This window comes from Mesoplodon mirus, assembly GCF_964341445.2.
Source record: "Mesoplodon mirus genome assembly, chromosome: 6".
Taxonomy (NCBI): domain Eukaryota; kingdom Metazoa; phylum Chordata; class Mammalia; order Artiodactyla; family Ziphiidae; genus Mesoplodon; species Mesoplodon mirus.
In genome coordinates this window covers 63,331,157-63,347,220 of record NC_138982.1, presented here as the reverse complement: position 1 = coordinate 63,347,220, position 16,064 = coordinate 63,331,157, and the positions used below count along the sequence as shown (strand labels likewise).

Below are 16,064 nucleotides of genomic sequence, written 5' to 3'. Positions count from 1 at the left end.
CAGTACTTTATTTAAGTAAGCATTATTTTGTTCTTTTCATAACCTGGTATTCTCTAGTCTCACATGTTGCACTGTGGTTTTACCATTAAGAGATGTTTATGTTTTTAATATATGCTATCACATGATTAAACAATCAAAAGAGAGACAAATAAAGGAAACTAAGAAATGTTATTACTCTATATCTTTAAGTCTTTACTAATAATTGAAATATTCAATAAAATTCCATTTATTTCCTCCTATACTTTCTGGTGCAAATTGACTACTGGCACATTAAATAATTTAAACTCTGAGAACACATAACATGTTTATCATAAAGAATGGGGTAAAGTTTTATACCAAGGACAACTAAATATCTGGATTTAGATCAATTAACTTATTGTAATAATCTTTAATATTTGATTAAAAGAAGGAGGTTTTGTTTGGAATTGCAAAAGAGAATGGATGGGAGTGGGAAGAGAGAAAAACCTGAAAGACAATTGATACTATAGTGTTCCAAGTTTATTAAATGCTCCAGAATATCAAAATCTCCTGGCAATTTTGGGAAAATATTCTAAACTTAAAAATAATTAAAAATTAAAAAAAGGTAAAAAATAATTTCCTTCTTTTTGCATTCTTAATTCAATTTTGAAAGTATTGAAATTCCTTGGCTGATTTTTAAAACATATAAAGTTATGCTATAGATATGGATGCAAGCAAGTTATTGATATAAAGAACTATTTATTTGCCATATATTTGCCATAATTGGATATCAATCAAATTATGAAAATAATTGGCCAGTCAAGGACTTCTTAAAGGATGGTCATGCAAAAATTGATAATAGTTTTCTCTGAATGTAATTTTCCTGTCTTTTAAAAAGTTTTATTAGAATATATATTTCTATATTAAAATGGACTGTTAAAATGGTGGGGAAAGAGCCATCTAGAAAATATGATCTACAACAAGTGCCACTAAAATGTATTTAGTTCAATTAAAACAACTGAGCCTTTATACTAAACTTAAAGAGCTTGTTTTGTTGTAGGCTAAGTGAAGTGGGGAACTGAGGAAGTCTGTTTATAAATAGACTATAGCATTGTCTTTCAGGGATCCTTCAGATACCCAGTAGGCACTAAAAGGATGTGTATACATAGAAGACACTATATTAGGTATGAGAAACAGATCTGTAACTGTCCTCAATCAGGAAGAACATCCACAAAGTTTTCATTGTGTGAACAATTTGAGCAATTAATATTACAGAGATATCTTGGATCTTCTTTGAAAGTTCAATCTGTTCTTAGGTTGACATCTATTCAATTATAATTCTCCAACGTTTGAAACAGTTTAGTTTTGATAAGAATGAGCAGATTTTGGCATGAAAGCATTAAAATGAAGACAGCATACAATTTAAGTATATATTATTAATTGTTACCAAGAAATAAATCAAAGCACAAACTAAATTTGTAACTAAGATATCATTTGCTAAGACATTATTAGCTTATTATTATTAGCTTATATATTATTATTATTATATTATATTATTAGCTTATATTCTAAAAACTGAAATGTGGAGTAGATCCCAAATATTTTCTTACAATTAAAGAAACAGGACATTAAAAACGAACAACAACAGGTCTAGGAGAATAAAACAGAACTTTGCAAATCCAATTAGAAATTTAATTTGCTTCCAAAACGTCACGTTATTTCAAATACACAGAGAATTCTAAACATGTCTTTTAAAGTAAAAGTCACTCTTTAAAAACGCATGCTTATCCTTAAACAAAGTAACTATTTATATAAGTGAAATGTAATATTTATCATAGGTATGAGATAGCTTATATTATGGAAGCATTACACAGCCTAGTGACAGTAACTCCTAATTGAGTTTATTATCATGCAATATCTTCATAAAAATTTGGAAGAGATAACTTTAATTTTTTTAATTACAAATAGAAATCATAAATAATGAAATAATTTTGCTCACATTTCAGTTTACTTTTAATCATGCATATATTTTATACTCAATGCTTAATCCTCTGGTTAAACAAGAACTGACATCAAAATAAAGGTAGAGTTACAAAATCATAGGATGAGCAGAAAGTCTATATTAGCTTATTATTTCCATAATAATAAAATAATAGCAAATGTAAAATATTTTGCTATAAACACACATATTAAAAGAAAGAGAACAAACAGTGCAAATGGGACAAAAGTTTGTAAATCAAATTGGGAAATAGCTTTTTCCTTTCACAGAAAAGAAACTTAGACTTTTCCTTTGTCAATTGATATTGTTAAAGTTTCAGATGGCAAAATGTTAAGTACCCTGTAGAGCCAGACAATAACTATTCATTTCAAACCACTTTAAAAAAAGAAAAAAACTAGAGAGTAAGACTGGTCAAAAAAAACACTTTTGTTACTCTTTTAAAGAGAAATTCACTAAACAGTGCATTTAAGGGTAAAACACAGCATAAAGTGTTTTCCCTTAGAGGGTGCATTGGGAACATATATTACAGTGATTCCACAAGTGCTACGGTCCTTTATACAAAGTTGAATAAATTCATTATTTCCTTAGCAGTTAAATGGCCGCAGTCTGCGTTCCCTGAATAATCAATTGGAAGATTTGATGTATGTGGCTGCTCCCTTACTTCATGTGTCCCATTTGCAATGACTTTCTCCCACAGAGCACCAAAGGGGCACAACAAACATGTGAAGGGATCCGTTCCTCCCACAGAACGAGCTTCACAGTAACTTGCATCTCTAACAGGAAGATGTAAATTCAGAGCAACTTACCCGACTCACTGTAATGAAGATGATAAAGTTTGCAAGGAATGGAAATCGTATAATACTTCAGGGAAATGCAGTAAGCAGCTTCTGCTCCAGCCTGTAAATTGGACTGCACTGACATTACAATCAACTGTTACTGACAAAGCTCGCGAGAGTTGGCAGCGGCAACTTGATCTAGAGGCAGCCAATCTTTACTTTCTGACATCTGTTCAGAGGCTAATTGTATGAAAGCAATAGTGATTCATTTACAGAAGTATTACAGGAGTCATGCTTTACGATTGCAGCCGCTCATCTAACAGTGAAGAAAAAAAAAGACACAGAGCTTCATTAACAGACGCTGAAATTGAACAGCAAACACACAGGTTATTTTTGTTTGTTTGTTTTCTTAAACACTACCAGAACTTTTAAGATTTTTTTTCTCCTTTAAGGAGTATACATGTTTCTTATGCTTGTTTTGATTTAAAGGTATACATGTTGCTTTAAAGAAATGCTGTTATTGAAATCTTGTACCTTCAATCCGTGGCAATCATGGAGCTATAAAGGACTGTAAAAGATTAAATAGGAAACTAATTACTCTGTAGATAAAGCTATGAGAATCAAAAGACTAGTTATATAAATGAATGAATGTCTCTGATATGTACGTCCTTCCAGCTCCCAAACCCCAACACTCATTTAAGTCATGCAGATCTTAGCGTTGGTAATTTCCTAATCGGGGACCCTGCAAGCAGTCAAGTGTAATGAGAAGCCCCAGATTTTCTGGTTGAGACAAGGAAAATAAAATGCAATAAACAATCAGCACTAAACTTTATAGAAAAACACATTTGTCAGCTGAAAGGATGTATTTATGTCTTTCAACCTTATCTTCTTTGACTTAGATATTTGGGAAAATGAAAAGACAAAATACAAAAAAAAAAAAAAAAAACGTATAAACTGCTTAATGCCTGACTTCTCAATGCAGTTATATTCTTTATCTCCCTCAAATGATCACTTTCACTTTTAAATCTCTCATTTTGGAGCTTACTATGGACTAATCAGTAGGCATGTAATTGTGGATAAGCCCAGTTTTTTTTTTAAAAAACATGGTGTTTAAAATTTCAAACATGCAGATGTAAGAACTGTCATTTTTTATTAACACTACTCTGTGCCAGTCATTATAATTGACAGTTTACGTAAATTATTTTATTTTACTCCAACAAAATATATGAATTAATATATGAATTAATATGAATTCCAGTGTATGAATAAATATTATTAATCACATTTTCAGATGAGGACACTAAGGCTTTTAAAGATCAGAAACTTGGCTATATATATCCTACCACTAGTAGGGGTTGGAATCAGAATTTTAACCTAGATTTTTCTGATGTAGTTCCATGTCAACTGTTTCCAAGATAATAACCACTTTGGTCTTTTAAAATTATCTTTTCTGGGAAAATTTCTGCTTAGGAGGTATTTATTAGACAACGAATTTCACAATCACAATGATTTATATTGTATTTAGAATATAGTTTATGTAATGACAGCCTAGCAACACAAAAGTTACAGAGTATATGGTCTATCTAAAAGGAGAAAAAGATTTTTTCGAAGATGGTACACTGACAATCATGCAGTGGATAGTAACGTGATGGTGTTTCTGTTTGAAATGTAGTCATTCTGGTGGCCCATGGGGAAGAGAGTCCATTGGTTTAATATGTGATTTTTTTTAATCCAAATGTCAAAATTCTTCTCTCCAACACAGCTCCACTGCACTGTTCTCTGCGCTGGCATATGGTTGGTCTTATTCTCAAATCCTGCAATTATACCATAATTTTTTGCACCATTTATTACTTATATGATGAGAATTACAATTTGCATACACTACTATTTGTAAACACTGTTCTAAGCCTTTGAATACATTAATTCTTTTAAAACTCAAAATCATTTTTAAGTAAGTACTATTATTATCCCTATGTTATGGTTGAGGAAATTTATCCACAAAGTGTTTTAGTAACTTACTAAAAATCATACAGGTAATAAAAGTATTTTCTAATTTTTTAAATGTAAACACTTGCAATTTTTGCAACTTTTGCTTGTAATTGTTTTAGAGTATTGGGAAGCAGCAGAGCCCCCCACTTGATAATACTGAAATGATATACACTTCATGGCAAGACAAGTTAAGGACAATTAAAAAAAAAAGACAAGTTGCAGTTTGAGGAGCTGGAGCAAAGAGATTTTAGGTTGAGGTGAGGTAAATAAGATGAGAGGCAGACACAAGATAAAGGAAAGGGAGTGAGTTGGGGAGCCACCATAAAGAGTAGAAATGTGGAGGAGTTATATGCATAGGAAAGACTTTGAGGAAGGTAGATATTTGTGGTGAGGTGTAAATCCCTCCTGTGAATCCTCAAATTTTTGGTAGAGATTAACATTGTTTTTTAATGGTTCTGGAGCAAGTTGTGTGTGTGTATGTGTGTGTGTGTGTGTGTAGAACTAGAGATTATGCTAGCTCGGACTTAGGAAGAAAGACAGATATATATATAGAATATAAAATAAAATAGTTATGCTATGATATTTGTTAGGTGGGAAATTGTAACATTTTGCTTTCTTCCTCTATTTCTATAATTTGAAAAACTTCCTAATCTGCATGTAACATATTTAAGTTAAAAAATAAGCTTTTTATTAAACAATTTTGATCATTCTAAGAGCACATTTTGGAGTCATCCATGACTTCTGAGACAAGAGTTGAAAAAGAGCAACAGGTGGCACCTTCCCCAGAATGGTCTTGCCTTCATTCCCAAGGTAACCTCATCTCAGTTTTCTTTTTCCTGACAATCTTGTTCTATGTCTTCTTTCCCTTTATCCCCCTTTGCAATATTTCCAGATACCTCTTTTTCTGCTTTTTCTTTGAAACTTTATTTCTCTAGGATGATGTTGCAAATGCCAAAATTCAAATCTTGTTTTTAGAGAGAGTAGGGAGAAATAGTGTCAAAACCCACAAGGCCGGGTTTCCCTGATGGTGCAGTGGTTAAGAATCCGCCTGCCAATGCAGGGGACACGGGTTTGAGCCTTTGTCCGGGAAGATCCCACATGCCACGGAGTGGCTGGGCCTGTGAGCCATGGCCACTGAGCCTGCACATCCGGAGCCTGTGCTCCGCAGCGGGAGAGGCCACAACAGTGAGAGGCCCGCGTACCGCAAAAACAAAAGAAAACAAAACAAAACAAAAAATAAAGCCACAAGGCAGAAACTCTGAACTGCTGACATTCACCTCTGTTTTGCAAGTGGATTACGAATGTAATGCCAAATATTCTGACTAATTAGCTAAGCACTGGATTGCCAGTACATTACTGCAGTTACTAAATATAATCAGGAAACTAATAATTAATCTTGCTATGTCAGTATAATCTGTATCTTAATATTGTTTTTGAGTCTGTTCATATTTGGTGACCATATTCACAGAATGATTTTATCATACAAAGGAATTTTATTTGGAGTATATTCCTAAGTATGGAGAGGTTTGTTTTGCTGGCCAGGAGAACACTTATATCAAAATAATTTGCTGCCTCCAAGTAATGATTCTACCATTGATTTCCTCCTTAAACACATCAGATGGTACTTTAGTTCTCTGTATAATCATTCTGATGTCAGATTTCTGGCTCTGTTTAAAAGATCAACATGACATAAGTAGATAAGTGCTACAAATCCCAAGAAACATGACTTTTAAGCACAACCTATTTGTAGACCTTGCAAAGTATTCTTCTACAAATAGATATACATATCTAAATTAATTTTATCCAGTAATTCTTAAAATTATGGATGAATAAGCTTATGTAAGCCATATAGGTTCACACAGAAAAGACATTAGGAGCCTTCAAGAGAGAATATGTATTTTTGTCTTGCGTATTTCATTAAATTTGGGGAAAAAAATCACATGAAGTAATGTCTGGAAAAGCATGTAATAAATTATAATATTATTGCATAGCTCTATTGTATAGTTTATAAATATAAATAACCAGAAAATATTTTGATTTCTATTGTTAATCATTCTCTGTTTCCCAAAGCACAATAAAATTGTATCACCAACAGTGATTAGGCTCCAGCTCTTCTTACTTGGTCTTAGAGAAATAAGAAATGCCCCTAGGTCTGTTATCATAGCCTATCAGTGGAGGATTTTCAAAAGCATCAACGTCAAAGTATAAAAGCAAACATAAGTACATTTAAGGGCAGCCACAACAATCTTAAAGAAGGATGGCCATATCCCAAGAATACATTACTTTTGAAGCAAAAATGTGAAAATAAAAGGATAGATGTTTAGTCCTATTTCTATTTCTCCTACTTTTGATCTCATCACTCAAATAAATAGTCATTTTTAAGTGAATGTTATACTCTGATTACTTCAGTTAAATTCAACTGAATAGGCCAGGGTAAATGGTCTGAGAAAAAAGAGAGGGTATGCTTTTCAAGTAAATACCTTACTGTAGTTCTTTAAGTGTTAATCTTCTCGCATCACCCTCCTATATTTGTTTATAACGTGGACAATCATTTGTATATCTTTGTATTGACAGCACCTTGCAAATTGCTTGGCACATAGTAGATTATAAAAGTTTGGCAGTTGTTTGAATATATAAATAAATGTACAAAACATGTAGATTGTTTTTCTCAAATACTGTTTTATTAATACAGTGTGCCTATTCCTCTAAGAGTTTCATTGTTAGACACAGGAAGTACACTTTTTTATATAAATTTATTTTATGTATTTATTTTTGGCTGTGTTGGGTCTTTGTTGCTGCGTGCGGGCTTTCTCTAGTTGCGGCGAGAGGGGGCTACTCTTCATTGCGGTGCACGGGCTTCTCATTTCAGTGGCTTTTCTCCTTGCGGAGCACAGGCTCTAGGCACGCAGGCTTCAGTAGTTGTGGTGCATGGGCTCAGTAGTTGTGGTTTGCGGGCTCTAGAGCACAGGCTCAGTAGCTGTGGCACATGGGCTTAGTTGCTCCACGGCATGTGGGATCTTCCCGGACCAGGGATCGAACCTGTGTCCCCTGCACTGGCAGGCGGATTCTTAACCACTGCATCACCAGGTAAGTCCCTACACTTAAAAAAAAAGGTTTCTTATCATTGGGGATATTTTTTGAAGCCATTCATTTATTATAGGTGGTTACCTACTACAGGGATTTGCCAGTATCTTTCCCCATGGTATTTTCTGAACCAGTTCTATTCCAGCTGGATACACCCAGTGAAGCAATTTATATGAAAGTTAGACATGTCTCTTTTGTCTAAGGAATACAATAGAAGGTCTGAAATATCAAATCCAGGAAGATGTTCTTGAACTAGTCACACACATTCCTAAGGTGGGTTATGCTGGTTGTTGTAGTCATGAAATACAATGACAAAGACACTTCCTGGGATGTATAGGTACACCATGATTATAGTTCATATGGATTAGTGATTATAATTGAAATCAACACCTTACTATTCTTTCATCAAGGAAGATTTGTGTAAAATTTCACCACAGCCATGGTTAACAACAGCCAATTATTTAGGATATTTTGAAAGAAAACCATTAGCAGTATTTTGAGAACATTTTGATAGGAACTTAAGTTTTTACTTGAATTTTACAATATTTAATGGGACTCAGCTTTCTCAAATTGCAGACCTGTACTTCCTTTGTCTGGGACACTCCTGGTATATGCTTGTTTTCTCTGCATGATTATTAATAGTGCTGCCATTATGCTCAGAAATTTAAAGACAAATTATAGAGGCCCCTACTGACAGACGAAAATGGGTCCATGAGAAACGTTGTACATATACCTAAGTAATAAAGGACATATATTAATTCAGAGTTTTCAGTACATTGTTTTATGTAATGACATAGCTGGTAATGACATATATATTCCATCCAACTAAAGAATGGTATCCTTTCTTATGAGGTCCCTCTATAAACAAAGCAAGATCTTCGAAGTTTTATTGGAGTAATTACTATTCATCTTGTTTTCTTCGATGCATTGCCAAGGCATTTCTTCACCATTAGGATAAGCCTGGCATACGAAAGATTTATTGACTGTATAGTCTAGACTGTGACACCATGATGAACACAAACCCTGCTTCTTGCCACTCACACTTCGCCTTACAGTGTTACTGCTGTGCTTAGCAACAGAATGCCAGATGGCACAGAGACATCAATTGATTAGTGCTCAAGAACAATGTCACCTACAGAACAGACTACAGACAAATTGACAAAGACAGTGCTGTGTTTGCAGGCCTAAATGAAGAAGCCCTTTAAATAGATTTATGGCTGCATTTTAACAACGTGTGCTGTTTGGAAGCTTTTGTTTGTAGGATAAGGCTACAATCTTAATTATATAATTATGCATGTTTTGCTGGAGTCTGTTCTTTAGTGCTTCATCCTTTTAACTTGTCTAGAAAGATAATATAACATATAAAAGCTCTTTGTTGTCTGCCATTGAAAATCCAAAATAATCCAAACTCTCTTTTTTAATGCATCCTTAGTCCCCTTTTTGTGATAATCAGTTAACATTTTAAACTCAGGCCAGAGACAATGGCCAAAGAAGAATTGCCTGAAGAATTCTGGAATTCACAATCTGTCACCATGAGTGCTCTGGTCCCAAAAAAATGTCTTTTATGAGCATGTTTTTTTGTTTGTTTGTTTTAAATAAATTACTTTTATTTTTTTAATTTTATTTTTTAACATCTTTATTGGAATATACTTGCTTTACAAAGTTAGTTTCTGCTTTTCTAACAAAGTGAATCAGCTATATGTATACATATAACCCCATATCCCCTCCCTCTTGTGCCTCCTTTGCACCATCACTATCCCACACCTCTAGGTAGTCACAGAGCACCAAGCCGATCTCCCTGTGCTATGTAGCTGCTTCCCACTAACTATCTATTTTACATTTGGTAGTATGTATAAGTCCATGCCACTATCATTTCGTCCCAGTTTACCCTTCCCCCTCCCCATGTCCTCAAGTCCATTCTCTACATCTGCGTCTTTATTTGTGTCCTGCCCTAGGTTGATCAGAACAATTTTTATTTTTATATTCCATATATATTTGTTAGCATACGGTATTTATTTTCTCTTTCTGACTTGCTTCACTTTGTATGAGACTCTAGGTCCATCCACCTCACTACAAATAACTCAATTTCATTTCTTTTTATGGCTGAGTAATATTCCATTGTATATATGTGCCACATCTTCTTTACCCATTCATCTGTCGATGGATATCTAGGTAGCTTCCATGTCCTGGCTATTGAAATAATGCTGCAATAAACATTGTGGTACATATCTCTTTTTGAATTATGGTTTTCTCAGGGTATATGTCCAGTAATGGGATTGCTGGGTCATATGATAGTTCTATTTTTAATACTTTAAGGAACGTCCATACTGTTCTCTATAGTGGCTGTATTAATCTACATTCCCACCAACAGTGCAAGAGGATTCCCTTTTCTCCAAACCCTCTCCAGCATTTATTGTTTGTAGATATTTTGATGACGACCGTTCTAACTGGTGGGAAGGGATACATCATTGTGGTTTTGATTTGCATTTCTCTAATGATTAGTGATGTTGAGCATCCTTTCAAGCATTTGTTGGCAATCTGTAAATCTTCTTTGGAGAAACGTCTATTTAGGTCTTCTGCCCATTTTTGGATTGGGTTGTTTGTTTATTTGATATTGAGCTGAATGAGCTGCTTGTATATTTTTGAGATTAATCCTTTGTCAGCTGCTTTGTTTGCAAATATTTTCTCCCATTCTGAGGATTGTCTTTTCTACTTGTTGATGGTTTTCTTTGCTATGTAAAAGCTTTTAAGTTTTGTTAGGTACCACGTGTTAATTTTTGTTTTTATTTCCATTTTTCTAGGAGGTGGGTCAAAAAAGGATCTTGCTGTGATTTATGACATAGAGTGTTCTGCCTATGTTTTCCTCTAAGAGTTTTATAGTGTCTGGCCTTATATTTAGGTCTTTAATCAATTTGGAGTAGATTTTTGTGTATGGTGTTAGAAAGTGTTCTAATTGCATTCGTTTGCATGTAGCTGTCCAGTTCTCACAGTACCACTTATTGAAGTTCTCCATTATATATTCTTGCTACCTTTATCAAAGATAAGGTGTTACCATATGTGCATGGGTTTATCCTTGGGCTTTCTATCCTGTTCCATTGATCAATATTTCTGGTTTTGTGCCAGTACCATAGTGTCTTGATTACTATAGCTTTGTAGTATAGTCTGAGGTTAGGGAGCCTCATTCCTCCAGCTCTGTTTTTCTTTCTCAAGATTTATTTGACTATACGGGGTCTTTTGTGTTTCCATACAAATTGTGAAATTTTTGTTCTAGCTCTGTGAAAAATGTCAATGGTAGTTTAGTAGGGATTTTATTGAATTTGTAGATTGCTTTGAGTCATATAATCATTTTCATAATGTGTATTCTTCCCGTCCAGTACATGGTAAATCTCTCCATCTGTTTGTATCATCTTTAAAATTTCTTCATCACTGTCTTATAGTTTTCTGCATACAGGTCTTTTGTCTCCTTAGGTAGGTTTATTCCTAGGTATTTTATTCTTCTTGTTGCAATGGTAAGTGAGAGTGTTTCCTTAATTTCTCTTTAATAATTTTTGTCATTAGTGTATAGGAATGCAAGAGATTTCTGTGCATTAATTTTGTATCCTGCTACTTTACCAAATTCATTGATTAGCTCTAATAGTTTTCTCGTAACATCTTTAGGATTCTCTATGTATGGTATCATGTCATTGGCAAACAGTGACAGTTTTACTTCTTCTTTTCCAATTTGGATTCCTTTTATTTCTTTTTCTTCTCTGATTGTCATGGCTAAAACTTCCAAAATTATGTTGAATAATAGTGGTGAGAGTGGGCAACCTTGTGTTATTCCTGATCTTAGAGGAAATGGTTTCAATTTTTCACCATTGAGAATGATGTTAGCTGTGCGTTTGTCATATATGGCCTTTATTATGTTGAGGTAGGTTCCCTTTGTGCCTACTTTCTGGAGAGTTTTTATCATGAATGGAGTTGAATTTTGTCAAAAGATTTTTCTGTATCTATTGAGATTATCATATGGTTTTCATCCTTCAGTTTGTCAATATTATCTATCACATTGATTGATTTGCGTATATTGAAGAATCCTTGCATTCCTTGGATAAACCCTACTTGATCATGGTGTATGATCCTTTTAATGTGCTGTTTTGTTCTGTTTGCTATTATTTTGTTGAGGATTTTTTGCATCTGTGTTCATCAGTGATATTGGTCTGTAGTTTTCTTTTTTTGTGACATCTTTGTTTGGTTTTAGTATCAGAGTGATGGTGACCTCGTAGAATGGGTTTTAGAGTGTTCCTCCCTCTGCTATATTTTGGAAGAGTTTGAGAAGGATAGGTGTTAGCTTTTCTCTAAATGTTTGATAGAATTCACCTGTGAAGCCATCTGGTCCTGGACTTTTGTTTTTTGGAAGATTTTTAATCACAGTTTCAATTTCAGTGCTTGTGATTGTTCTGTTCATATTTTCTTTTTCTTCCTGGTTCAGTCTTGGAAGGTTGTGGTTTTCTAAGAATTTGTCCATTTCTCCCAGTTTGTCCATTTTATTGGCATAGAGCTGCTTGTAGTAATCTCTCATGATCTTTTGTATTTCTGAAGTGTCAGTTGTTACTTCTCCTTTTTCATTTCTAATTCTATTGATTTGAGTTTTCTCACTATTTTCTTGAGGAGCCTGGCTAATGGTCTATCAACTTGGTTTATTTTCTCAAAGAACCATCTTTTATTTAATTGATCATTGTTATCATTTCCTTCATTTCTTTTTCATTTATTCCTCATCTGTTCTTTATGATTTCTTTCCTTCTGTTAACATTGGGTTTTTTGTGTTGTTTTTGTTCTTCTTCTTTCTCTAATTGCTTTAAGTGTAAGGTTGGGTTGTTATTTGAGACTTTTCTTGTTTCTTGAGGTAAGACTGTATTGCTATAAGCTTCCCTCTTTAAACTGCTTTTGCTGCATTTCATAGGTTTTGGGTCATCGTCTTTTCATTGTCATTTGTTTCTAGGTATTTTTTTGATTTCCTCTTTGATTTCTTCAGTGATCTCTTGGTTCTTTAGTAGTGTATTGCTTAGCCTCCATGTGTTTGTATTTTTACATTATTTTCATGTAACTTATGGTTAGTCTCATAGTGTGGTGTTCAGAAAAAATACTTGATGCAATTTCAATTTTCTCAAATTTACGAGGCTTGATTTGTGACCCAAGATATGATCTATCCTGGAGAACCTTCCATGAGCACTTGAGAAGAAAGTGTATTGTGTTGTTTTTGGATGGAATGTCCTATAAATATCAATTATGTCCATCTTGTCTAATGTATCATTTAAAGCTTGTGTTTCCTTATTTATTTTCATTTTGGATGACGTGTCCATTGGTGAAAGTGGGGTGTTAAAAGTCCCCTACTATTATTGTGTTACAGTCGATTTCCCCTTGTATGGCTGTTAGCATTTGCTTTTTTATTGAGGTGCTCCTATGTTGTGTGCATAATATTTACAATGTTACATCTTCTTCTTGGATTGATCCCTTGATCATTATGTAGTGTCCTACTTTGTCTCTTTAATAGTCTTTATTTTAATGTCTATTTTGTCTGATATGAGAATTGCTACTCCAGCTTTCTTTTGATTTCTGTTTGCATGGAATATCTTTTTCCATCCCCTCACTGTATGTGTCCCTAGGTCTACAGTAGGTCTCTTGTAGACAGTAGATATATGGGCCTTGTTTTTGTATCCATTCAGCCAGTCTATGTCTTTTGGCTGAAGCAGTTAATCCATTTACATTTAAGGTAATTATCATTATGTATGTTCCTATTACCATTTTCTTAATAGTTTTGGGTTTGTTTTTGTAGGTCTTTTCCTTCTCTTGTGTTTCTTGCCTAGAGAAGTTCCTTTAGCATTTGTTAGAGAGGTAGTTTGGTGGTGCTGAATTCTCTTAACTTCTGCTTTTCTGTAAAGGTTTTAATTTCTCCATGTAATCTGAATGACATACTTGCTGCGTAGAATAATCTTCGTTGTCGATTTCTCACTTTCATCACTTTAAATATGTCCTACCATTCCCTTCTGGCTTTCAGAGTTTCTGCTGAAAGATGAGCTGTTAACCTTATGGGGATTCCCTTGTATATAATTTGTTGTTTTTTCCTTGCTGCTTTTAATATTTTTTCTTTGTATTTAATTTTTGATAATTTGATTAATATGTGTCTTGGTGTTTTTCTCCTTGGATTTATCCTGTATGGGATTCTCTGTGCTTCCTGGGCTTGATTGAGTATATCTTTTCCCATGTTAAGGAAGTTTTCAACTACAATGTCTGCAAATGTTTACTCAGACCCTTTCTTTTTCTCTTTTTCTTCTGGGACCCCTATAATTCCAATGTTCATGTTTTTAATGTTGTCCCAGAGGTCTCTGAGGCTGTCCTCAATTCTTTTCATTATTTTATCTTTATTCTGCTCTGTGGCAGTTATTTCCACTATTTTATCTTCCAGTTACTTATCCATTCTTCTGCCTCAGTTATTTTGCTATTGATTCATTTAAAAGAATTTTTAACTTCATTTATTGTGTTGTTCATCATTGTTTTTTGCTCTTCAGTTCTTTATGTCCTTGTTAAACGTTTCATCTATTTTCTCCATTCTATTTACAAGATTTTGGATCATCTTTACTATCATTACCCTGAATTTGTTTTCACTTAGACTGTTTATTTTCTCTTCATTTGTTTGGTCTGGTGGGTTTTTACATTGCTCCTTCATCTGATGCATTTTTCTCTGTCTTCTCATTTTGTTTAACTTACTGTGATTGGGGTCTCCTTTTTGCAGGCTGCAGGTTCATAGTTTCCATTGATTTGGGTGTCTTCCCCCAGTAGGTGAGGTTGGTTCAGTGGCTTGTGTAGGCTTCCTGGTGGAGGGGACTGGTGTCTGTTTCCTGGTGGATGAGGCTGAATCTTTTCTTTCTGGTGGGCAGGGCCACATCCGGTGGTGTATTGTGGAGTGTCTGTGAACTTGGTATGACTTTAGGCAGCCTCTCTGCTAATGAGTGGGTTTGTGTTCCTGTCTTGCTAGCTGTTTGGCATGGGGCATACAGCACTGGAGCTTGCTGGCCATTGAGTGGAAGTGGGCCTTTGTGTTGAGGTGGAGATCTCTGGGAAAGCTCTTGCTGTTTGATATTACATGGGGTTGGGAGTTCTTTGGCAGTCCAATATCATGGACTTGGCTCTCCCACCTCAGAGGCTCAGGTTCGACACCTGGCTGGAGCACCAATACCCTGTCAGCCACTCGTCTCTGCCCTGCTCCCCCACAAGTGTTTTCACGATGTGGGGACCAACTCGGCCTCCAACTTCCATTTCCTCAGGACTGGGGTTCTTCCAGGAGCTCCAGCATCTCAGCAGCACAGCCCTCACACCTGCTGCCACTCATGCCTAGTAATTTTGCTTTTATAGAAGCATTTATTATCTAATTTGGCATCATTTTATGTAGCATATCTTGAACCGTTTGCACTCAGTCCTTGGCTACAAGCTGTTTTGGTCTTAGAAGTGGATGCCAATATTTGAAACACACACATGCCAGTTTACTCAGGTTAGTTTTGGTAAATAAGTCATACTGATTTATCAAAAATATTCCTGGAAATTTCTTGACTGCAATAGCTTCCTCTCAAATTTATCTGAAGTGATACTAGTATGATAGTGAAAATCTTACTTCAACAAATGCAGTTTATTGCTGCTTTTATACATGCACGGATTGCCTGTAACTGTTGTTTCAGATAAAGTTTGCATTTACTTAAGTGTCAATATAATATTTCTTTGGACTCAAAATTGATCTACTTATCTAAGATGTTACCAAAGTGCCTCACTTGCTGTAGAGAGGGCTTTACTTGGATGATCTAAGATTTTTGGAAAAGAGAATCCCATAGATTCTGACTCCTTCTGTGTTTAGTTACATATTTTAACTCTGACAATATAACTTGATTATCTATAGCTGATCTCATTGTCACTTGGAGCATATATTCCTGCTAATGGTAGTGACATGGCAGTGGACTCTGCATTTGTTTATTTAATTTGATATCTTCTGTTTGAAAATAGTTCCTTTCACTTAATTACTCTGTCAGTATAAAGTTTGAGCATATTATCAGGGTTACATCTGCTTCAAAATTTCTTACCATGACTTTCTAGTTTGATCCCTTGGTTCAAAGTGAAGCTTTCTAATCTCAGTGGAAGGCATTGTCCATAAGCATCTCACTATTCATTGTCCTCACTGAACTCTTCCCTGAAAGTCATTCCTGAAGTGTTGTAGACTCAGGAGCACCTGGTTC

The 16,064-nt window shown here is 34.7% G+C and overlaps 1 protein-coding gene across 1 annotated transcript in view; it reads right to left on the bottom strand.

Moving 5' to 3' along the window:
- Nucleotides 1–2,878, bottom strand: part of BCHE (butyrylcholinesterase) — a gene marked incomplete at its 5' end in the record, with an annotated part of 75,222 nt that extends 72,344 nt beyond the window's left edge. Inside the window, one exon of the mRNA XM_082625265.1 lies at nucleotides 2,764–2,878. Coding sequence (XP_082481391.1) covers nucleotides 2,764–2,878 — 115 coding nt within the window. The remainder of the gene's footprint in view (nucleotides 1–2,763) is intronic.
- Nucleotides 2,879–16,064: the final 13,186 nt, after the last annotated feature.